The sequence below is a fragment of the Macrotis lagotis genome, chromosome 3, assembly GCF_037893015.1.
Source record: "Macrotis lagotis isolate mMagLag1 chromosome 3, bilby.v1.9.chrom.fasta, whole genome shotgun sequence".
Taxonomy (NCBI): Eukaryota; Metazoa; Chordata; class Mammalia; order Peramelemorphia; family Peramelidae; genus Macrotis; species Macrotis lagotis.
The window spans coordinates 37,615,542-37,642,071 of NC_133660.1; the positions used below are offsets into that span (position 1 = coordinate 37,615,542).

The window sequence follows — 26,530 nt, forward strand, 5'->3', positions numbered from 1 at the left end:
AGTCCTGTTTGCCTGGGATGTGGTCCTTTCCCGTCATATTTGCTGAATCTCTTAAGAGTGTAGGCCAGCCCAGGCAGGCAGGGGGTGGCTCCAGAAGCAAAGAGAACAGGCCAAGGTTGCCGCTGTTATTTTATAAATAGCCATGCTACAACTTGTTCTACAGGATTTTGACTTGCTGAGATAGAGTAGGAACCATGTTCTTGATAAACATTTAGTAGACTTCATTTCTTAGTGAAAAGGAAATTAAACCCATCACAGCAAAGAAAGCCTTTTTTTAAAAAAAAAACAAATATTGAAAATTTGTTTATTGTATAACTCATCATTTATGAACTTTGTCCCCTCCTCGTTTCCCCCTTCCCCCTCCTAAGGTCACTTGAAACAGCTGAAAAGTTTGACCTCAGATTTCATGCTCCTGGGGTACTGGCCTTTTCCCAGGTGAACTCCAACTCTTCCTCTCTTTTAAATAAGTCTACTTCCTCTCTAGGCAATCCTGAGGTGAAGATGCAGTTTCCCTAAGGGACTGGAAGGTTTGTTCAACTCTTTGTGAAGCCCCTGGAAAGGTGGCTGAAGCAGGTGTTGTGGTTATATTATAGAGCCTGCTCAGACACGGAAGTCACCAAGATCATCCACTGCATCCTGGGACACCACCAGTTCAGCTGACATTTTTCCTTTCCACTGTATTTTGATGATTCTGGAAGAGAGAATGAGACTGTCGACTTTTGCAGCTCTCCCTCATTTAAATTCAGTTCACAAGTAAGCCAAGACTTCACCACGTGATGTCACTGGTCCTCTCTGAACACAAAGGATAAACAACAATTTTCTCTCCAGAGTTTTGACTTTCTCTAATACACATTTCTTTGCTTTCACAGCATCATGGGTCTTACTCAGAGGCCCTACCAGTTCTCTTCTCTACTGTAGAACTCTCTGATGTCTATCTAGAAAGGATTATGGGATCATCGAGCTAAAACTGGAATCAGCAGTGTATCAGAAACATCTCGTATATTTTCAGAGGCAGTTGTTATATACCAGCATAGTCCTGTTTCAAAAGAATACTGAAGAGGCCCATCTAATCTAAACTCTTCATTTTATAGATGAAAATATGGAAGATTAATTACTTGAGACCTGGAAGTAAAGACTTGACCAAGGAGAGAGAAGTACATGATTTGCTCAAAGTCACAAGGTGGTAAAAGGAACTTGGAACCCAAAGTCATTCCATCCCAAATCCATTGTTCTTTCTCCTGAACCAGATTGCTTCCTCACAGAGATAAGGAAGAAAAGAGAATGGAAAAATTATCAATAATATTTACTAAAGTAGCTGATTCTGTGTTTTTTTTTCAATTTTTCTCATTTTTTTCAACTTTTTTCAATTTTTTTACTCCATCTAAGAATTTTAGGGAATACTAAAAAAGTCAACATCATCATAGAAGCAACAGAATTTTATGAACCTCTAAAATCAAGGCTTTGAAAAATTTTTTTTAAATGTATAGCAGAGAACAAAAGAAAACTCAGAAGGAGGCAGAGTAGCTTTGAAAATAATGTGTAAGCATTTATGTGGGTTTTTAAGTAAACATGAAATTAACAGTTTCATATTGAATCATCTTTCTATGTATATAGAAATACTTCTTTTTCTTTTTTGTATTTAAGTTCAAAATGAATAAAAACTTTCAAAAATCAAGGCATCTTTAGATAATCAATTTTCGAGTTTTATTGAAGAGGAAAGAGAGGGTTAAGCCAAGTCACCAATTGACTCAATTGGAGTCAGAAAAATTGAGGACTCAGTCCCTGGAGCTTCCAGACTGATTTGTATCTCCAATTTCAAGCCACTTAAACTAAGAAGGAAACATTTTCTTTCGCTTGTGTCATCAGCTCCAAGCCTTGGAAGCTAAGCTGGTTTTAATTGTATCTGCCCAAAGCTTTTCTGACGAAAAACAAAACAAAAAACCAAACCCATTGAAACAAAGACTAATTATTCTAAACCTGAGTCACTTTAGCAGAAGTAAAGGGTGACTCATATTCACCATTATTTCAAGACAGTTTCTTTTTCCTTTTTGGTGAACTAACCTCTTCAGAGAACGATGCAAGGTTAAGAAAATCATAACACCTGACTGACTTGAAGTAATAATGTCAGATAAGTAACAGAATGGAGTTCCAGAATAATCATGACTAAAATTTAACTGGCTCAGAAAGGCTCACCAGGTACCTTCACTATGCCTTTGCTCACAGATAAAGAGAATATTATTTTCCTCATTCCATACTTAGGCTTAGAAAGGTGAACTACCTTGTCATGTAACTACTACTATTAAAGACAAGATTATAGCCCAAGTTTTTGTTCACTCTGAAGACTGATGTTTTTTCCAGAACAGTCCTAAACTCTCCAATTTATTTTATTTTTTCATTTAATAGTAATTTTTTCCCAATTACATAAAAAGATAGTTTTCAATATTTATTTTTGTAAGATTTTGAGTTTCAAATTTTTCTCCCACCCCAAGACAGCAAGCAATCTGCTATAAGGTACACATGTCTAATCATGTTAAAAAAATTTCCATATTAGTCATGATGTGAAAGAAGAATCACAACAAAAGGGAAAAACCACAAGAAAGAAAAAAACAAACATGAAAAAGGGAAAACAGTTCTTTCTCTGAATGTGGATAGCATTTTCCATCACAGGAGGGTTTGAAATTGTCTTGGATCACTTAATTGTTGAAAAGAGCTAAGTCTATCATAGTTGATCATCACGCAATGTTGCTGTTACTAGGTACAATGTTCTCCTGGTTCTGCTCACTTTATTCAGCATCAGTTAATATAAATCTTTCCAGATTTTTCTGAAATCTTTCTGCTCATTATTTCTTAGAGTACACTAGTATTCCATTACAATCATTTACCACAATTTATCCCCAATTGATGGTCATTCCCTCAATTTCCAATTTTTTTGACACAACAAAAGAACTGCTATGAATATTTTCGTGCATGTGGTAAATTCTCTAATTTAAAAGCAAATTAAAAATCAAGGTGAGACACCCACAGATTACTAAAATATGACAAGTCCTCTTCAGTTATAATATTGTGGCACTGCACTCAAAAGATTTGTACTTTTTATTTTTTGCAAGGCAGATGGGGTTAAGTGTCTGAGACCCAATTTGAACCTTTTATCCACTACTCCACCTAGCCACCCCTAAGATTTATACTTTTAAAAGAACTTTAGAGACTATGCAGTTCAACTCTTTCATTGTGAATGAATAAAAAGTCATTTATTAAGTGTTTATTATGTCCTAAGTGCTAATGATACAAAGAGATAAGACAGTTCCTACTTTCAATGAGCTCATAGTTTGTATGGGAGAGACAGTGCATAATAGAGTTCAATTACAGGGTAAATGGAAAAACTCTTTAGGCCAAAGGGCAAAACATTGTTTTGTCACTCAGGTGACAGTTCCTGTGATCTAGTGTGACAAGGCCAAAGGGCATTACAATACAATGGTAGGACAGATGAGAAGCAGAGTGGTCCAGAAGGATTAGAGTAGATTCCTCTCAGTTCACCTAAGGGTTGTGAGCAGCTATATTATTCTTTCCATTTGGCCACCTCAAAAAGTCTAGGTGCCTAGAGTTCGGAAGGAGGGGAAGGGAAGGTGTGACTTGGAGTCAGGATGACCTGAGTTCAAATTCTGCCTCAAAAACGTATTAATTATGTGATCCTGGGCATGTCACTTACCTCTCATAGCCTCAGTTTCCTCATCTATAAAGTGGGTTTCATATTAATAGTATCTACCTCCCAGGGCTAGTAGGAATAAATATGCTGAGTAACTCCATTTTGTTTTCAGTCTCCATTTTGTGACTAATTTTTTTTTTCTATAATAAGATAAACACTTGAGTGACATGGTTTGGCTATGATGTGTGTCCCACAAATTTGGTAAACAATTACCAGTAACACATGTCCCACTGATTTAGTAAATCACCACTGTCTGCATGTGTCCTCCAAATCTAGTAATTAATTGCTAATGATACTAACTTTGACTGATAGTTATATTTTATCATAAGTCCTTCCTCTAATACCCATTTATTGACCTCTTTAAGAGCAGTCACTCTGGAGGAAGGTCAGAGAGAGAGAGAGAGAGATGGTTGATCAATTCTTGAATATCCATGTGTGACATCATTTCATGGTTCAATATTCCTCAAATATTGCCTAAATTAATCTTTAGCAATCATTAGAGGACAAGGGGAACTGTGCCAATTTGGAATGTTTCCAAGGATTCCACCAATAAGAATTTGGATATAATTTGTAAATTCCCTTAGCCAGAATCATAAAAACCCACATTGGTTTTCTGGTACCCCACTCATCAGCCAATTATTCCTGGGTGGGGACCAGGATAGACTTCTCTATTCTCCAAAGTTGGAAGCATGAGTATACTGTATTATTTGAAAGCAGTGCTGAGGAATGACACTTGTCAGAAAGCCATCTTGGAGGAAGACTCAAGGTCTCCCTTCATTGAGAGAGATGACTCTTGGGAGTTTTAAGAATCAAGTTGGTAGATTATTCTTAGAGAGGCTGATGTTCACAAGGTTGATCATAACATTTATCAGAGTAATAATAATAATAATAACAATAATAATAATGGTAATGGTAAATAGCAAATCAATTTTATAAATGTATCATGTGTTACCCTAGGGTCATTGTGAGGATAAAATGAAATGATGCGTATAAAATATCTTATAAATCTTAAATTATTACATAAATGCTATCATCAAGTGGCTTGCTTAAGTTTAATTATATATAGAGCAAAACAAGTTTAAGCATGAGAGACAAAATACTTTTCTAGCTACTGTAAAGTTTCTATGGCTCAGTCTAGTAACAAAAGTGTATCCTAAGGCAGGAAGCCATCCCATGATGGCTTTCCCTGATAGTCATCCCATGATGGCTCTTGAATTATGTCTACTCATGCAAGGCAATGGGTCTAGGACCCTTCTGGATTAATCTTCAGCCTGTCTTCTGGCAGCCTTCAGCTGCCTTCTAGGGCAGCTACTGTCTGAGCTAATGATCCTGAATTTCCCCGTTCATGTGATTTCCCAATGGAATAGTAATCACTTAGGGAGTAGCATTAGGCACCTAGGACAGCTGCTTCTGGTTCTTGGGCAGCTTTTAGGCCACAAAAGACCAAAGGATGGTCTTTAGAGTAATGAATAATTAAATATAAATTGAGAATTCGTGCAGTCACCCACAAAGTCTAACAGTCCAAAGTTCTCTTGGGAGAACTTTACCTAAGAAGGATAAACAAATTACAGAAGAAATCAAGTATTCAAGCTTTGTTACTTTTTCCAGAATCACAACCTCTCAAATTTAAAGGGCACATCCCCAACAAGATACCATCCAGCCTCAGCTCAGTATTTTCCCTCTGGTAAATCCACTACACATCTATATCTATAATTCAATCTTAGATAATTGGATCATTAGCATCAGCAGCATCATTATCTTATTCTTCTTCTTCTGCTGCTGCTTCTGCTTCTCCTCCTCCTCCTCCTCCTCCTTCTTCTTCTTGTCCTTTTTCTTTTATTCTCCTTCTTTTCTTCTTCTTCTCTCCTTTCCATCCTCAAGGAGTTTATAGTGTAATGACAGAGACAACAGACACATAAATAAGATCCAGGTTCTCCCTATAGTTTTAAGCTTTAATAGAAGATTTTTGGGACAACCTGAATATAAAGGACAAATTTGGGGTAGCCTCAAAAGGAAGATAGATGGTAAGACTTGAAGGAAGCCAGGGGACTAAGAAGGTAGAAATGAGGAGGGCCTAAGGGAAAGCCAGTGAAAATGTTAAATGTTTGAGGCCAGTACATGTTTCCATTAAACTTGAAGTGAGTGAAGCAATTAATATTTAGAAGAACTGACCAATGTTTAAGTCAAGTTGATTAAAATACAAAATTAATTACTTAAAAAAATTACCTAATTTGTATAATTATGTTAATATATTTAAAATCAACTTCATTTTTAGTAAAACCAAAAGTATTTATAAATATCTTTCTGTAAAGCCCGTGCTTGGAAACATGGATGATAGGTGAAAGACAAAAAGGCTTTCATTAAGTGAATGGATTAAGGTTGGGAACAAGAAATTTAACTAAGATAAGAAGTCTAGTCAAGTTAACTAGTCTTGTCCCTCTTCCAGTACCCATCTATTGAACTATTTAAGACTATTTAAGAATTGAAGCAGAAAGAGATATGATTGCTCAATTCTTGTATATCTATATATGACATCTTTTCATTGTTCAATATTTCTACAAATATTACCTAAAATAATCTTTAACAGTCATGTCAGAGAACAAGGGGGACTATGGCAGTTTAGAAAGTCCCTCTCCAAGATAGAAATGGCTTGGGTGTAGATTTAGTATTAAATTAAATAAAACTTTCTTGAAGGCTGATGTCCAAACATAGAGTATTGTATTAGAATTAATATTTTGCCTCTGAAAGTTAGCAATCTTGATGCTTTTCCTAAAGATGATTTTCAATGTATCCTATTGATATCTATACCTATCTATATTTTGTTTCTATATAGTTGCTTTTATGTTGTTTCCTCTGTTAGACTGGGAACTTTTAGAGCCTAGTTTTTGTCAGTCTGTGTATCTGTGGCACATAATCCTTAATAACAAATGTCTGTGACTTGTTGGGTTTCCCATTCATTCTAATAAAACAGAGGAGCACTTTAAATAACTAAGTGCTCTGTCCTACAACGGACATTTTATTGGGAGGAGAAAAATTCAATGTATCAGGTCTTTGATCATAGTTGCTTAAGTAATGATGGAACCTTGGCAGGAAGCAATTGTGGGGGGAAGGATTCTGTCTAGAGGCTATAATGTAGGCTGTCATGAGGCAGGAAATATTGTCAAGTGATTAAGTGGGATTTATCAAGAGGATTACATAGTTTGGCATTTGATTAAACAGCTGAGGCTTACCTATCTCTTCTCTCTATCTCTCTCACTATACCTTCTTTCCTGGGGAGACAGACAGACAGACATGATCTCTTTGTTGGAACTTCCAAATGAAATATAGAATGGCACCTGCTTTGCAATTTCTAGAATTCAGGGATGGTTTTGCTTCACTGACCAACTCTCTATTCCTTATGTCATCTTTGTCTCCTGAAGATGCCCTTTGCCTTACTTCTCTGCAAGTCCGCAAATGTTTCAGCCTATTCATGCCCACCATGAAGCACTTCATTGTCCTTGGAATGACCAGCATTTTTCACTGCCCAGACACAATAGTATTCCATGACTCAAAGTCGTACAGCATTACCAAAAGAAATTCAAACTTAGAAAGTTGGTCCTTTGTTTCTGGGAGGAACTTAGGGGCTATAAAAAGCAACGCTCAACCTAGGCAAGCTATTTTCCCCATTTCTGACTGGACCCAGTATTCATTCTTCCCTCCCTTCCCTCAACATGGGTTAGGCTGCTACTGTTGAGTCATTTCAAATTGTGTCTGACTCTTTCTGACTGTCCAAGATATTGGAGTGATTTGCCATTCCTTCTCCAACTCATTTTATAGGTGAGAAAACTGAGGCAAGCATGGTTAAGAGACTTCGCCAGGGTCACACAGCTAGTAAGTATCTGAGGTCATATTTGAATGCATGAACCTTCCTGATTCCAGTCCAGAGTTCTCCATTCCTTTGCTCTGAATCAAACTACCTGAAGATTAGATTAGATTTTTCCAAAAAGGTCACAAAAACAAGACTTGATTGACCGAGGTCAGGGGCAAGACTTTATCTGCACCTCCCTGGATGCTGTTTCATGGTGGTCTCTGGTTAGGTTGCCTAAAAAACTATGAATATACTAGCATTTTTTAATATGCGACTATAATCTGCTAATAGATAGTCTATTAGTATGATGTCAAATCAGTCCGATAGTCATTAAGTATTAGTTAAGCACCTACTATATATATCCGTGACTGTGTGAAGCACTGGAGATACATAAAAAGGCTAAAACAAATGAAGGAAAAAACCCTATGCAGTCGTTACTCTGAAAGAGCTCACAGTCTCATGGGGCAGTCAGCATGCAAACAATTACATTTGTTACTGTTTGTCTTTCATTCTTGAAGAAGACCAGGATATCAGGGAGGTGATGCCATGATGAGCATATGAATTGGATTTGAGTGAGGAGGGATGTTACCAGCCTCATTTTCTCCTTCAGAACCATCTGGAGCCAACAGAGATGGCCCTGGATATGAGGCAATCAGGGTTAAATGACTTGCCCAAGGTCACACAACTTACATAAGTGGCAAGAGTCTGAGGGTGGATTTGAACTCCCACCTCCTGACTCCAAGGCCAGTGCTCTATCCACTGTGTCTCCAAGCTGTCCAGAGCACTGGCTTGGAATCAGAAGCACAGGAGTTTGAATCTAGCCTCTAACACGTAATAGCTGTGTGACCTTGGACAAGTCATTTAACCCCAATTGCCCTGTATCCAGGGCCATCTCCAGTCATCCTCGTTCATATCTGGCCACTGGACCCAGATGGTTCTGGAGGAAAAAGTGAAGTTGGTGACTTAGCATAGCCCTCCCTCACTCAAATCCAACTCATGCACTTGTCATGGCATCACCTCCCTGATATCGTGGTCTTCTTCAAAAAATGGACAAAATATTAACAAACAACTCCATACAAACAAAGTATATACAGGATAAGATAGAAACAGTCAACAGAGGGAAGATATTAGTCTGGGATGGGGCAAGAGGTGGGGAGGGAGAGAAAAATGAGGAAAGGTTTCTTGCAGAAAATAGGATTTTAGCTAGAATTAAAAGGAAACCGGAGAAGCCAATGCACAATGATGAGGAAGTAGTAAAGTACAGCTCCCAGACCCATTTTCAGAAAGAGGTCATCAAACTTGAAAAGATTTAGAACTATTCCATTCATGGCAATCAGCAGTTTTAAATCTCTTTAAACATATACACCATTCATATCTTTGAAAAAGCACATTATGTAAATAGTCAAAGGATAGGAACAGTTTTCAGATGGAGAAATTAGTTAACTATAATCATATGAAACAGTGCTCTAAATCACTATTGATTAGAAAGTTTCAAAATAAAACAACTCTGGGGTACTAATTCATATCTATCAGATTGGCTAATATGACAGAAAAGGAAAATGATAAATATTGGAGGGGATATGGGAAAACTGGAGCACTAATGCACTGTTGAGAACTAATCCAAACTTTCTAGAGAACAATTTGGAACTCTGTACAATGGACTATAGAACAGTGATCTAACAATACCACTGCTAAGACTGTATCCTAAAAAAGATCATTAAAAGGGGGGAAAGAATCACATGTACAAAAATATTTTTTAGCAGCTCCTTTTGTGGTAGCAAAGAATTGGAAATTGAGGGGATGCTTATCAATTGAGGAACAGCTGAATAAGTTATGGTGTATGAATGTAAAGGAACACCACTGTTCTATAAGAAATGATGAGGGGGCAGCTAGGTGGCTCTGGAGCCAGGAGGATCTGAGTTCAAATCTGATCTCAGACACTTACTTAGTTGTGTGACCTTGCCTTGCAAAAAACAAAAAGAAAAAAAGAAATTATGATGCTGTGAAGTGAGCAGAACCAGAAGAACATTGGATATAGCATCAGCTATAATGTATATTAATCAACTATTACAGACTCAGCTCTTCTCAGCAATACAATTATCAAAGACAATTCTAAAAGATTTGAGATAGAAAATATCCATATTCAGAGAAAGAATCATGGAGTCTGAATGTAGCTCAAAGCATACTGTTTTCACTTTTTATATTTTTTGTTTTTTCTTTCTTATAATTTTCCCCCTTTGTTCTGATTCTTCTTCTACAATATGACTAATATGAAAATGTTTAACATGACTGTGCATGTATAATCTATATCAGAGTGCCTGCTGTCTTGGATGGGGAGAAGAAAGGGAGAGGGAGAATATTTTTTAAAATTGATGTTGAATGTTATCTCTACATGTAATTGAAAAAATACTATTAAGATTTTTAAAAAGAGAAAGAAGATTATTTAAATTCATAAACTCTCTTACACGAAGTTGTCGAATTCCATGAATCTGGCCTATGATTTTAGAACTGTAATGTTGTTATCTTTATCCAAAGATAAAGAATTGGAGAAAAGTAAATATTTCTTGATTAGGAATGGCTAAATAAACTATAGAACGTGAATGAAATAGAAATAGGAAATTTCAAAATTATGACATGATTCAGAGTAAAGTAAGCAGAACTGGAAAACCAATACAACACAATGGTTACTACAATGGAAATGAAAACAATGACAACAGAACCTCAAATTGAACTCTGTAATATATAATGATAAGCTTGGTTCTCAAACAAAAAGGAGGTGATCAAAAGCAGAAAAGGTGGGGAATGATAAACTTTACAAAAATCTAGGCCAATGTATTGCCTAGTTTTGTTAAATTGCTTCTCCGCCCCCCTCTTTTTTAAAAAATTTTTTATTATGAGAGAAGGGTAGATATATTCTCTGGGGAGGTAAGACTTAGAAATGAAGGTGAAACAAAACATAATTTTTTTAAAAAAAGAACTATTGATTTATATGCAGGGTCTTATTCATTCAAATAGATATGATGGATTCATTACAAATATATTTGTGCTAATAAGACAATACCCTGGACTCTTTGCATGAGATAAATTAGTACAAGCACTAATTTCTAGACTAATTTCTAAGATACCTTTTAGCTCCAAAATTCTATGACCTCATATCACTCCTGCTTTTTTCTTTTTTTATTTTTTCTCAGATATATGTAAACAATATTTTGTAATATTCATTTTTGAAAAATTTGAGTTCTAAATTCTTCTCTCTTTGGCAAGGAATTTGATATAGATAATACATCTTCAGTAATACAAAGCATGTCCATATTCACTCTTCCTAACAAGAGTCAATGGCTCCATTTTCCTGCCAAAATAAAATACTAACTCCTCTGTCTAGCATATATAAAGCCCTTCAAGTCTGGTGCCAATGATTGTTTCTCTGGCTACAATATGCCACTGCTTGTCTTTGTATCTTTAATGAAACCATATGTCATACCTAAAAAGCACTTCCCCCTCACCTCTACAGGCTCCTAGAAATCCCCTGTCAAGATTCTGTTGAAATGTCACCTTTCCTAATTCCTGCAGTTATTAGCCCATTCTTGATTTTTTATGTATTTCTCTACTTATTTATCTGGGTTCACAGTCACCCCCCTCCACACCTTTCCCCCACTTCCTCCCTATATTCCCTATCTTCAAAGAAAGGGACTATTTTCATTTTGGTTTTTGCAGCTTTCTCAACATTTAACACATTGTTGAACTGAAAGGGACTGAAAGATTACATTAAAAGAGACCAATGAAAGTATGTTTTCCTGGAATAGGGAATAGAAAGAGAGAGTTGCTAAATGAGGAAGTAATTTTGTTTACTTGTTTAAGAAGACAAGTTTAGCTGGCTTTGGTGAAGATCAGCTGTTCTGTCAGACTTGTGTGTTTGCTTAACTTAGAAGTCCAACTGAAAATCTTTTATAGAACTCAAATTAGCTATCTGGAGTATTAAGGGATCATATGCTCCATTAGGATACCCATAGTCTGCTGTCATAGGAGTCCCCTCTGGTTACCATGATGTTTTTTTTTTTGTTTGATGGAGGGGCAGGAAAAAAAAAAGAGAATTATCCCTTCTTTTCATCACTGACTCCTGAGTCTATCCTTCCTTCTTTGACTTTTTCCAGCTCTACTCCCTTACTTCTAAAAGAACCCTAGATTGTTAGTGTGTCAAAATAAAAAAATATAAGTTTAATGTTCTAAAATATGTGAGATGCCCTGATGCATATACCACATGCTTATGCTATATTTTTGATGAATCATAATTAATTTAATGAGAAGAAAAATAAAAATGATTTCATAGTAAATATCTTAAAACAGTAATTTTGCATAATTAGTTTTCAAAGTATAATTTAAAATATAAATATAATTATACATATATAATTACATTCTAGAAATATAATTACATTTTAAACTTATAATTATAAGTGATAATTATACATGTTTTCCTTTCATAGAGGCCACATTCTATGGGTGTAGCCATTACCAGGTGGTGGCCCCTCTCTGAACACATATGACATTAGCTGTCCCTTCTATTCATTTACTCATGTTTCATTTCATTCATATCCCTCATTTGTAAATTTGATCTTCATCCAAATCATAGATAAAATTGTTGAAAAGAATAGGGTTAGAACAAAAGTTACAGCATGTCATGGGGGGATCTTCCTTCAGGTTAATATTTGCCCATTGATTAATACTCTCCTAGTGGGCTGTTCATACTATCTTTTTAACATATCAATAGAAAGAAAATGCTTTTTATAAAATACAACACCAATTTCTATTTTAAAAAACTAGAAAACATAGAAATTAATCAACCTTTCATTAAAATGACAAATAGTACACACCTAAAATCTAAAACTCTTATTTTATATAATGGGGCAAACTAGATTACTTTATAATAATATTAGGGGTAAAGCAAGGATGAATTTGCTTTTATTTGGCATGATACTAGAAATGCTAAGTATAACAAATAAGACAGGAAAAACAAATTGAAGGAATAAGCATAGATAAAGAAGAAACCAAACTATTCCTTTTTGCAGAACAGATGATATTGCTCTTAAAGAACTCTAGGGATAACTTGAAAGATGGAAACAATAACTTCAGCAAAGCTGCAAAATATAAAATAAGACACAGAAATTACTGGCATTTCTTTATAATATCAATTAAACCTAGCAATAAGAAACAGAAAGAGGAATTTAATTTAAAATAATGATAGAATGTATATATTTTGGAGAAAATTACCTACCAAGATATACACAAGAACCATATCAATGCAACTAGTGACATATTTGGTCCTCATAGTAACTCCATAAAATAGGTCCTGTTATTATTCCCATTTCACAGTTGAGAAAATTGAGGAGTACAGAAATTAAGTGACATGCTCAGGGTCACACAGATACTAAGTATCTGAGGCTGCATTTGAACTCAGCTCTTACTGACTCTGAACCTCATATTCTATCCACTGTGCAATCTAGTTACCTCTTTTTCCAGTCATTATTTATACAGAAATAAAGACAGGCCTAAATAAATGAAGAATAAATGCTCATGGATAGGATGTCAATACATTAAAAATAACAATTCTCCCTATGTTGTGGAATGTAGAATTGTAGAATGGAGGGAACACTGATGCTACAAGTAATTTACATTTATGCATCATTTTAAGGTTTAAAAAGCATTTTCTTAGTAACAACCCTATGAGGCAGCTGATGCAAGTTGTCCCCACTTTAGATATAGAACCTGAATCTTTTTCCTAGCCACCATAGTGCTAGTGTCATAATGTTATACTGCTGGGAAACTCAGATAGAACATCTTGAGCAAAGGATTGCCCAAACGGAAGAAGCTCTAGATCCCCACCTGTCTTGACCTCTCTCCCTTTTGAATGTTTCCATCACTATCTCTGTTCCAGATCCATTGTTTTTACGTGGACTCTGGACAAGCATCTATTTTCTCCCCCCTCCAACCTCCCCCAAGTTCAGGAGAGGCAAAAAAGGTCAAAAGTCCTTTCTTTTTTAAAGTAGGGCAACAGGACTTCTAGGGGTGGAGCCAAAATGGCGGCACAAGGCCAGAGATTCCCAAAACTTTAAATAAACCAATCCTTTGAAAAGCCCACAAAAACCCAAAGTGAAACAAGTTCTCAATTCAAGATATCATAGAAGAATTTTAGTAAAGGTCTGTCTCACATGGATAAAAGGGGAATATGATCCAGTGTGGAAGGGAAAGCTGAAAAGTCAGTGGGAGGCTCTTAGCCACAGCACAGCTCAGGTCTGGGCCCAGCAGGCCAACAATGAAGGTCTCAACCTCAATTTAGATGACAAAGTTCAATCCTAGGGAATGCTGATGTAACAGGCAAGATTGGATTGGGCAAACCTAATGCGGGAACAAACCAGTGACACCTAAAACATGATAGGCAAAAAGTAAGCCAAGGACCAGACTTCCCCAAGTCCCAGTACAAAAAGCTTGGGAATGTGTCCCTTTTGCACCAGAAGAAACTATCAAAATGAGCAAAAAAAGAAAATCCAAAAAAGCACCAATCATAAAAAAAGCTACTACTCTGATAGGGATGATAAAAACATTATCTCAGAAAAGAAAAGCAATGACAAAATGCCTACATGTGAAGCCTCAAAGGGGTTTTTGAATTGATCTCAATCCCCAAATAAACCTCTTGGAAGACCTCAGAAGGGATTTTAAAAACCAAAGAGGAGAGGAAGAAGAAAAATTGGAAAAAAGAAATGAGTCATGCAGGAGAATTAAGAAAAATTCACTAAACTTTAAAAACAAAATTTTCCAAATAGAAAAATAAATCAACTCCTCTAAAAGTAAAATTAACTAATTGGAAAAGGAAACACAAGAGTCAACTGAAGAAAACAAAACCCTAAAAATTATGGAAACTAATGACTCTGCTCTAATATCCTAGAAGGAAAAGATACAATAATACTTGAAAGAATCCATCACTCACCCCCAGAAAGAGATCCCAAAATAAAAGGGAACAACAAACAAACCTGCAAAAGTAAGGGGAAAAAATAAGATTTACAGAGTACACTTTTCCAATCTTAATTTAATTAAAATCTTGGAATTTATTACATACGCTTGCACAGAAGTTCTTATTTTTGGTGTCCTGTTTCCTGTCCTTAGATTCAAGTCTGCCCCATTTGTCAAGAGAAAGTGGTTTGGATGGAGATGAGAGTTGTAGAAGTTAGGACTGGGGAAAAAATACTTTTGAGTGAATTAAAAATATTCACAGTAATTATCATAGAACTCAACTATCTCCAAGACTTTAGAAGAATAAATTCATTTATTTATTAAAGAAGTCTTTACTACAGTTTAATCAAATGTTAGATATTAAATAAGGCAGGACTGTTCAAAATGTGACCCCCCATGGGTTTAATAAATGCTTTAGTAAATGAAATCAGGTTACTGCAGAACTCTTACTACAATGGCAAATCAAAATATATTGTCTATTGTTTCAATACAAACTTTTAAAAGATTGGACAGCCCTTATACAAGGTTCTGGAAATACAAAGACAAAAAGAAAACAGTAGCTTGCCTTTAAAGAGTTTACATTCAATTAGGAAGAAACAAAAGGTAATAATGGCACAAAGATAAATGTGATTTATAGGAAAGCGATTTAGGGAGGCTGGGTGGCGCAGTGGATAAAGCACCAGCCCTGGAGTCAGGAGTGCCTGGGTTCAAATCCGGTCTCAGACACTTAATAATTGCCTAGCTGTGTGGCCTTGGGCAAGCTACTTAGCCCCATTTGCCTTGCAAAAACCTAAAAAAAAAATGAATGAATTGTGGGGCAGCTAGGTGGAGTAGTACATAGAGCACCGGACCTGGAGTCAGTAGTACCTGAGTTCAAATTTAGTCTCATACACTAAATTAATTACCTAGCTGTGTGGCCTTGGGCAAGTCACCTAACCCCATTGCTTTAAATAAAAAGTAAAATTTAAAAAGTATGAATGACAAACATCTTCACTTGCTATGATACATAACAATAAATTTCATTGTATCATTTCTCTGAATACTAATTTTCTAGAAATACCAAACCCAGGTTTTGCTTTAACTGCCTTGAGAAACCAAAATGAAGCAAATGTCAATTTTTGTCTTTCAAAGTAAGAAGACCTTTCTGTCTCCTCTATAAATTTTCTCATCAATAATCATCAATCTCCATCAATGGGGTTAATCCCTTGCAGTTGACCCTTTGATCTTCATGTTACACTAGCTATCCCTAAAGAAAAAAAAGAGACAGAGAGACAGAGAGATATTTAGACAGAAGAATCCAGAAGTCAGATTTGGTTTTGAAGCCTGGCTCCATCATTTACTAACTATGTTACCTTGGGCATTCAAACTTTACGGTAGAGTGCATAACTCTGAAGGGCTGGCCAAATTGTTTGAATGCCAACATATACTTGCCACAAACTATTTTATGGAGGATTCTATAGGACAAGCGCTCTAGGGCAAGCAATACAAGGAGACTTTCAAGGCCTCTCTTGTGAACTTTGGAACTGATTGTGTAACATAGAGATACTGGCAAAGGACTGCCCAGCATGGCATGTCTTCATCAGAATAGTTGCATCAGTTCACAGTTTCAACATTGCATTAGTATTCCCTAGTTTGCACTTCAACATTTGTAATTTTTCTTTATTGGCAACCAATCTGAAAGGTGTGGTAGTTCAGAGCTCTTTTAGCATTTCTCTAAATCAATAGTGATTTAGAGGATTTTTTCAAATGACTACAAATAATTTTGATTTCTAAAAAATGCTGGTTTCTTTGAAAACTTATCAACTGGGGAGTGACTTATATTCTAATAAATTTGACTCAGTTCTCTATGAGAAATGAGGTCTTTATCAGAAAAACTTGCAATGACATTTTTGCCCCATATTCTAATCTTGGCTGCATTAATTTTATTTGTACAAAATCTTTAATTCCATGTAATCAAAATTATTCATTTTACATCCCATAACGCTCTCTAGCTCCTATATAGTCATAATTTTTTCTTTATCCATATATCTGACAGGTAAAATGTTTCATTCTCCCAAAATGCTTATGAAATCACCTTAAGGTCTAAAATTCTTAATTTTAATCTTATCTTAGCACAGAATGTGAGATGTTGGTTTATACTCAGTGTCTGCCAAATTGCTTTCCAGTTTTCCCAATGATTTTTGACAAAATAAGTTCTTACCCCAAAAGTTTGCATCTTTCAGTTTATCACATTATTATGGTCATTTTCTACTGTGCATTGTGTACCTAATCTATTCCATTGATCAGCTACTCTATTTCTTAGCCAATATCAGATTGTTTTGATGATCACTACTTTTTACCTGTTTGAAATCTGGTACCATTAGACAACATTTCTTCACAATTTTATTTTCATTGATCCCTTGATATTCTTGACCTTTTCTTCAAACACATGAATTTTGCTATTATTTTTTTCTAGTTTTATAAAATAATTTTTGGTAGTTTGATTGATATGACACTGAATAAGTAAATTAATTTTGGTAGATTGTCATTTTTATTATATGGGTTCAACCTACCAATGATCAATTATTATTTTTCCAGTTTTTTAGATCTTACTTTATTTGTTATGAAAAATGTGTTATAATTGGATAGATCATCATTTTAAAGAAAGTGACATTGTGATTACTATGTTTTCTAGTCATTTTAATAGGAATGAGTGTTGCATTTCATCAAAAACTTTTTCTGCATCTATTGAGACAACCACATAATTTTTTTGATGATTTTGAGTCAATTATTGCAGATAGTTTTCAAAATATTGAACCAGTCCTGTTATAAATCCCATCTGATCATAGTATATGGCCTTTGTGAAAAATTGCTGAAATTTCCTTGTTAGTATTTTATTTAAACCTTTTGTGTCAATATTCACTAAAGAAATTGGTCTATAATTTTATTTCTCTGTTTTTGCACCTCCTGGTTTAGGTATCAAAATAACATTTGTGTCATAAAGCAAATTTGGCAGGATACCTCTTTTGCCTATCTTGAAATTAATTGTTCTTTAAATATTTGGTAGAATTCACTTATGAATTCATCTGGTCTTAGGGATTTTCCCCTAGGAACCCATTAGTTTCTTTTTCAAAGATAGGGTTACTTAATGATTTTCATTTCCTATAAATCTAGGCAATTTATATTTTTGTAACTGTTTATTCATATCACTTAGATTGCTACACTTATGGCATATAATTGGGAAAAATAACTCTTAATAATTGCTTTAATTTCTTCTACATTGCTGGCGAATTCACGCTTTTAATTTTTGATGCAGGGAAGCTAGGTGGGGCAGTGGATAGAATACCAGGCCTGGAGTCAAGAAGACTCTTCCTGAGTTGAAATCTGGCCTCAAACATTTACAAGCAATGTGATCCTGGGAAAGTGGATACTCCTTGCCTCAGTTTCCTCATCTATAAAATGAGCAGGAATAGGAATAGGTAAACCAATGTAATACCTTTGCCAAGAAAACACCAAAAGGTATCACAAAGAGTTGGATATGACTGAAATAGCTAAACAACTACTATTTGGTTTTCTTCTTTCTTTCATAAATTATATAATCAATGACTTATCTATTTTATTGTTTTTTTTCATAAAACCTAGTTTTATTTAGTTCATTGATTTTCCTACTTTCAATTTTATTTGATTTTGATTTTCAGGATTCCAAATTTGGTATTTAATTGAGGATTTTTGTTCTTTTTCTAGTGTTTTTTTTTTAGTTGCACACCCAATTCATTGATCTACTCTTTATTCTATTGATGTAAGGTAAACCAGGTAAGTTCAAAAACATAAAATTTCCCCTAAGTACTACTTTGACTGCCTTCCAAGTCTCTTTGTCATCATTCTCTTGGATAAAATTCTTTATTATTTCTCTGATTTGTTCTTTGAACTACTTCTTTTTTTGTTTAGCACAGTTAGTTTCTAATTAATTTTCAATCTAGGGTTTTCGTGGCCTTTTATTAACTATTTTTATTGCTTTATGATCTGAAAAGAATGCATTTAATAGTTCTGCTTTTCTGCATTTGGTTGTGAGGTTTATATGCCCCAATACATGGTCAATTTTTGTGAAAGTGCCACACATAGCTAGGGTGATCAGTTTCAATTCATAGTAAAAATGTTAAAAAGATGAGTATTTAGGGGGGAATGTATGAATGCAGGATGTGCCCCAAAGGTAAATTAATTGTCTTAAAAGCCTCTTAATATGCAAATAAGGATATTCAAGTTTTAAATTATTTATAAAATAGGAAATGCCTATTTTGTATTTAAAGTGTTTCTTTTCCCCTCCTTACATTTAAATAATAATAATAATAATAATAATAACTAGTATATAAAAAGAGAGCTTTAAAGTTTGCATATTTTAAGTTTTTATCATATTTGATCTTCAAAACAACCTAGGAATGTAAACATGATTATTATCCCCATTTTACAGATGTGGACACTGAAGCAGACAGAGGTTAGTGATTTGGCCAACTCACCCAGCTCATAATGTATCAGGCTAGATTTGAACTCACTTTTTCTTCACTAGGCTCAGCATTCTACTCACTGTAGTATGTAGTTATCTGTTGAAGCTTTTGTTTTTAGCCCCAGAAATTGAGGATGTTTCCTTCTTGGTTTTACCAACAATAGAAAAAGGGCCTGGAAGTTGACCAATGAGAAACTGTCCTTTGGTGCAGCTGCCATGCTTCTCCCCTAAACAGTTATCTCTCTTTTCATTCTGGGCTTTGGATGTTGCTGGGGTTACCTGGTTATAATTTTATTCATTTAGATAATGATGGAAAGTCAGCTTGACTGGAATAAGGAAAATAGAGAAGAAAGTTCATAATACCCTTGAACCATTTCACCAAAATGACTCCACTGATACTTTGGTTATCCCCATGAAATGGTTATAAGTGGAGAGATATTATACCCATTTGGTAAATGATAAAAACAAGACATAAAACAATTGAGAGGGCTCCAAACACCTTGAGAAGTCATTAGTGAGACCAAGAATGAGAAAAAAGTCTTCTGATTTTTAATACTTTATCCATGAAGTCACATGAAAACATTTCTTAGTCATCCATTTCTCAATAATAAAATAAAATAAGATGGGCCATGATTGGTGTAATACTTTGGGGATATTGCTTAGCTTTGTACTAGTTCAAGACTTTTTTCAGGAACTTGAATGAAAGGATAGATGGGATACTTACAAAATGAGCAAATGACAGAAAGCTAAGATGAATGATTAACATGTTGGATGACAGAGTCAAGATTCAAAAAGATTCCAATGGCATAAGATAATGGGTCAAAGTTAAAAAAAATTTAATAAATATCCATGTAAAGCCTTATTGTTAAGTTAAAAAGAACAAAATTTCAGAAGTACATCATGGGAATAAGGAGAAGGGACCAAGCATTTATACAATGTCTTTATGCTGGTCACAAGCTAAACAATTTACAAAGATGGGAAAGGTATGCCTTCAAAACAACTCTTACGAAAGAGAGCTAGGAGTTTCAAGGGGTCACACGCTCATTGTGAGTCAAAAGAATTAATACAGCAACCAAAAAAATCCAAATGATCTTAGACTGTATTAACAATGTTCAGAAAATGGGAGGAAAATTGTCTCTTGGCTCTCTGCTTGGTCAGACTACATCTGAAGAATAATATTTGGTTCTGAGTTCCAAATTCTAAGCAGACTTTGACAAACTCAAAAATATCCAGACCACAGTGGTGACGAGCTCATGAACTAAAAAATGGAACAAGAAGTAACGAGGAATTAAAAAGATCAGAAATGATTTGTCTGGAGAAAGATTTAGGAGGATATGATAGTTATAAGTATTTTCAGGGATTTTATGGAGAAGAGACCAGGCTTGTTCTCCTTGACAGAACTAAGAAGGATGGTTGGAAATTGCAAAGAGAAGGAAATTTCAACTTTGATAGAAGATGCTGAGGTGGATCTTTTAGGAGAGGTTGGATGAATATTTTGGGGTTATTATAACAGGAATTCCTCAACTAATTGACCTTGGAGAAATTAGAAAACTCAAATCTGTGATTCAAGAGGAGGTTTGTAAAGAAAAGGAAAGATGTAAAGGCAGGTTCCTCAGTTGTCCCTTTAACATTTCAAACTCAATGGATCCAAAATGGAAGTCATATTCTTTCCACCCCAAAGCAATAACTTCTCCAAATATCCTTATTTTTCTTCTTTCTTTCTCTCTCTCTTTCTTTTTCTTTCCTTCTTCTTCTTCTTTTTCTTCTTCTTCCTTCCTCCTCCTCCTTTTCTTCCTCTCGTCCTTTTTCTCTTTCTTTTCCCTCCTCTCCTCACCCTTTTTCCTCCTTCTTTTCCACCTTCTCTTTCTCTTCCCCCCTCTTTCTCAACTCATAGTCCAATCCCATTACTAATCAGCCCTGAAGCTCTGTCCATCATCATTTCTGATCCTTCCTAAAGTAGGTGATCTCCCCTTCCCCATTCACACACACACACACACACACACACACACACACACACACACACACACACACACACATCATATTTAATTTGACTTTAAATCTGTTTCCTCTCTAATCCACCCTCCAAATTAGCTGCCAAATTGTTTTTTCCTGGGAAAAAAAATCTATTGCCCCAGGAGAAAATGCAAACTCCATAATGTACTTGACTGCTTCCTTTCCAATCTTATCATTTCATCATTCACTGGTTCATTCAAATTCCAATATTCTACTTCCATGTTCCAAGCCTTTGCCACCAGAATACCCTACATGACTGAAATGCACTCTCCTTAACTCACTTTCAGAATCCCTCCTGAATTCTCCAATGTTTGGTTTGAGAACCACTTCCAAAACTTTTCCTGATTCTCCCAATTGTCAATGCTTTCTCCCTCGTAAAATTACTCTATATTATTTTATCTTTATCTACGTGAAGTAATCCTCCAGTAGAACCTAGGATTCTTGAGGGCAGGGATTATTCCATTTCTGTCATTCTGGAACATAGGAATGATCTGAATATGAAAATATGTATTGTCAGTTTAATTCAGTCAGTCCCTGAAGGACAAGAGTTCACATTTTATAAAATAGCATCATGGATTGGACAAGAATATAAAAGAAAAAGTGTTGAACTAGGGCTGGAGGGATTGATGTCATTAGGATAGTTGTTCTAAACTCCTGGAACACTGGGATTACCTTCTGAACTTTGTATTCCACTCAATGCCTTTTGCTTGCTTTGCATTATAGGAGACCCTTATTTCTAGTTCAGCTATTTACCAGTCAGATAACCAGCATTTAAAGTGTCTACTATAGTCTTGTCACTGTGCTACATCCTGGGGATCCAAATACAATCATTGAAACCATCCTTATCCCCAAGCTTTCCTTATCTGCAAAATGAAAATAACACATTTATTTGGGCCTTGCCCATCTCACAGGATTGTTATGAGGCAAGCAGTTTGTAATTTTGAAATATTATGATACGGGGAGAGAACTGACTCAAAGAGGGACTAATAGACACTCAGTTGACTGTAGACATCTATTTTATCAGAAGGAAGGGGATTAGAAAAGGGGGTGAGGCTGATAGAAGGGAGGGCAGATTGGGTGATAAAAGTCAGAAGCAAAATGCATTTGAGAATGGACCTGGTGGAAGGAGAGAGAGAATAGGATAAACATGGAAAAAATCTTTTTAAACTGTAGAAGAATATTTTTCACAACAACTTTCTCTGATAAATACTGAGTCAAATTTCTAAAACAAAAAAATTAAGTTATTTCTCGATAAATGGTCAAGTGATATGAATAGGCAGTTTATAGACAAAGTAATGTTATCTATAATTAAATGAAAAAAATGTTCTACATCACTACTGATTACAGGAATGTAAATTTAACACAACTGAGCTACCTCACAACTTGATAGTTGTGACAGAAAAGGAAAATGACAAATGTTCAAGGGAATATGGGAAAATTAAACCTCTAATGCCCTATTGGTGAAGTTGTATAGATTCAATCACTCTGGAGAGCAATTTAGAACTATGTCCAAAGGGCTATAAAGCCATAATAATGTCTGCCTTTCATTTTTGAAGAAGACTATGGTATCAGGGAGGTGATGCCAAGACAAGAACATGAATTGAATTTGAGTGAGGAGGTGCTGTGCTAAGTCACCAGTCTCACTTTTCTCCTACAGAACCATCTGGGTCCAGTGGCCAGATATAAATCAGGATGACTGGAGACAACACTGGATGGGAGGGTTAAGTGACTTGTCCAAGGTCAAGTGTCTGAGGTCAGATTCAAACTCAAGGTCTCTTGACTCCAAGGCCAATGCTCTAACTACTCTGTCCACAACACAGCTGCTCAAACCATACATATCCTTTGACGGAGTAATGCCATCACTAGGTTAGTATCCCAAAAGAGATAAAAAAACAAAAAAGGAAAAGGAAACCAACCTATCTTAGAAAAAATATTTATAGCAGCTCTCTTAGTGCTGGCAAGAAACTGGAAATTGAGAGGATGCCCATCAACTGGGGAATGGCTGAAGAAATTATTGTATATGAATGTGGTGGGATACCATTGTGTTATAAGACTGCAGCATGGTTTCAGAAAAATCTGGAAAGACTTACAGGAACTGATGCAAAAGGAAATGAGAAAATCCAGGAAAATATTGTACATAGTAACAGCAATATTGTATGGGATCTACTGTGAATAACTAGCTATTTTCAGCAATACAATAGTATAAACAATTCTGAATGACTTATAATGAAAACTGCTATCCACTTACAGAGAAAGAACTGATGGAGTCAATGCAAACCAAAGATACTTTTTCTTTATGTTTCTTGGAGTTTTTTGTTTGTGTTTTCTTTCACAGCATGGCTTACTTACAAATGTGTTTTGCATGACTATACATGTATAATCTATGTCAAATTGCTTACCTTCTCAGTGAAGGAGGGAGAGAATTTAGAACTCAAAATTCAAAAATAAAGAATGTTAAATTTTTACATGTAATTGGGAAAAAATAAAATAGTAATTAAAAATACTACGAGAGGGGTTATTTAACATTGGTTAGGTCATATTGAAAAATTTAAATAAAAATCTTACTATGATAGGGATTGTTAATAAATGCTTGCTGAATTAATAATGTTTATCCTTCATTTTTGAACAAGACCAGGACAAGGGAGGTGATGCCATGACAAGTTTGTGAATTGAATTTGAGTGAGGGGGGAATGTGCTAAGTCACCAGTCTCACTTTTCTCCTCCAGAATCATCTGGGTCCAGTGGCCAGATATGAATCAGGGTGACTGGAGATGGCTCTGGATGTGAGGCAATTAGGGTTAAGTGACTTGTCCAAGGTCACAAAGCTAGTAATAGCCAAGTGTCTGAGCTCACATTCCAACTCCTGTCCTAACTTCAAGACCAGTGCTCTATCCACTGTGCCACCTAAATTGAAACATGGAAGAAGAAAAATTCTATCATTGGGATAAGCCCTTTATAAGTTTCCTATGAAACAAGCTATGGGCTTTCAGTCACGACTATTGCAGAGGATGGACAACTAAGGTTTTGCTTCATGTTTCAACTATGATACTGTTGGGGCTGCCCCTGTGCCCTCTCGAACCCAGCTACTGATGCCCACCCTTTCCTTTCACTATGGCACCCCTCTCCTGAAGCCTGACTTCTCCCACAACTGGAAAACATTGTTACACAATAGATATGTTGGACAGATGCTCTGAGAGCTGGGCTTCAAGAAATGTCCCATCAAGAATAATTCATGGGGTGGCTAGGTGGTGCAGTGGATAGGGCACTGGCCCTGGAGTCAGGAGGACCTGAGTTCAATCTGGCCTCAGAGCCTCATTAATTGCCTAGCTATGTGACCTTGGGCAAGTCACTTAACCCCATTGTCTAAAAATTAAAAAAAATAATTCTCAAAAAACAACTAAGCATCTCTTGAGCCTACTTATAAAGAAATGGGCCCAATGAATAGAAGATTTTCTAAGGTACTTTAAGAAATTCTTTTTAATTTTTATGTGCAAAATGTCAGTAAAATACTTGTCCCAACAGATCTGGGAAGACTTTGAGAGTTGGGAAGCAGAAGTTAGAACCTCACGTTCAAGCCCAGACTCCCCTTATTAGACGACTGACCACAATATGATACCATTGCTTCTCAGCACTCTGGATGAACTCCATAATCCATCCTTCACCAATGCACCCCAGCTGCTTCCCCTAGGAAGACTCCCCCCAACAAAACAAGTTAGAGGGACACTGTCATCTCCTACAATAAAACAGCTGCAAGGGAAGGAGGAAGAGGGGTGTGTGTGTGTGTGTGTGTGTGTGTGTGTGTGTGTGTGTGTGTGTGTGAGACTTAGAGCAGAGATGCACTTCACGGGTGATCTACCCCAACTCTTGTATGAAGGATGAAGGAATCGACACTTCGGTAAGGTAGATGATTTGCCCAAGGAAGGAAGCCGGTTCCATACATAATTTCCGATCTGTGAGTGTGTGTGTTGGGGGGGGGGGGGTGATAAATCTTTATGGCAGCTGCTTCCCAGGTTGGCTTGGAGGCAGTGGGACCCTGTGGTTAATGCTGGAGTCATGAAAGGCTGAATCCAAAACCACTTGCGGCAATTTTGTGATGTGGATCCTGGAGAGGTCCCAAGGCTCGGGGACTCAGCTGAATGAGGCCTCGTGAAAAATGAAGCACAGGCCTCCTTCCCCGGCTTGGGTTGGGCTCAAATCCTGGGGTTTGGAACCTCACTGTGCATTGGAGCCGCACTAAGAATCTGACGCTTGAAGCGAAGGGAGGCTTGGAGAAGAGGGCTGGGGCTGCGGATGCCGCCGGCCTCCTGGGGTCAGCAGCCCGGAGCCACGCGCCCCCCGCGGGCACCAGAAAGCCCTAGGGCGGCCGCGCCTGGCTCCCTTCTGCGGTGGGGTGGGGTGGCGGGGCTTTTGGGAGGGTTGGCGTGAAGGCTGTTGTTAGGGTGCAGGGGGGCGGGGAGGAGGAGGAGGAGGGAGCAGGTACCAGGGGAGACTCCGAAGCCAGGAAGCTCAGGAAGGAAGTGGAAACCCCACCTTTGTCCCCCGTCATTGCCCTACCTGGGGGCCGACACATACAGGGAGAGGGGGCGAGGGGGAACCGCCCCCCCAGAGAAGCAAGATGCGGGGCGCCCCCACGGCCTGCAGGAGAGCAGCTGCGGAGGGGGCGTGTGTGGGGGGTGCGTGGGTCTGGGGGGTGCGCGTGGGCCGAGGGGCCTCCCGGCTCCCCCAGGACAGCAGCTGCAGCAGGAGGAGGAAGAGGAGGGGGCACGCGTGGGTGGGTGTGTCTGCGGGACTGTGCGGGGGGGGGTCTGTCTGTGACTGTCCATGGGTCTGTGCGTGACTGTGTGTGCGTGTGCGCTGATGGGCAGAGGGGCTGCCGCCTCTGACAGGACAACCACAGCAGGAAGGGTGTGTGTGTGTGTGTGTGTGTGTGTGTGTGTGTATGTGTGTGTGTGATCAGGACGTGGGGCGGGGGACCACTCCTAGAGTCTCTGTGTGTGTCTGTGCGTGTCAGTGCGGGGGTCTCCGTGTCTGTGCGTGTCAGTGCGGGGGTCTCCGTGCGTGTGCGTGTGCAGAGGCCCCGGCTCCCCGCCCAGGCCCCGCCCGGCGGCCGGGCAGTCACAGCCCGGGGGCGCCTCACCCACCTGCTCCACGGCGCGGTCCACGGCCTTCTGGAACACGCGGGCCACCAGCAGGGTGACGCTGCAGACCAGCAGGAGCAGGGAGAGCGCGCCCGCGGCGTACAGGCAGCCCCGGGCCATGGCGGGCGCCGGCCCCGTGCGGACCGGCCTGGGCGGCGGCGGCGGCGCGGCTCGGGAGCCGGAGGGGCCCGCGGGGAGGGGGCGCGGGCGGCGGCGGCGGCGGAGCGGCGGGGCGGGGCGGGGCGGGGCGGGGCGGCCGGAGGCGGCGCCCGGGCTGAGCCCGCGGTCACGCGCCCGCGCTGGCGCCGCCCGGCCCGAGCCGAGCCGAGCCGAGCCGAGCCGAGCCC

General features: G+C 37.7%; 1 protein-coding gene across 1 annotated transcript in view; it reads right to left on the minus strand.

Annotated features, from left to right (window-relative positions):
* Positions 1-26,318, minus strand: part of SCARB2 (scavenger receptor class B member 2) — a 68,879-nt gene extending 42,561 nt beyond the window's left edge. The window contains exon 1 of the mRNA XM_074228484.1: positions 26,187-26,318. Coding sequence (XP_074084585.1) covers positions 26,187-26,303 — 117 coding nt within the window. The 5' untranslated portion in view covers positions 26,304-26,318. The remainder of the gene's footprint in view (positions 1-26,186) is intronic.
* Between the last annotated feature and the right edge of the window lie 212 nt (positions 26,319-26,530).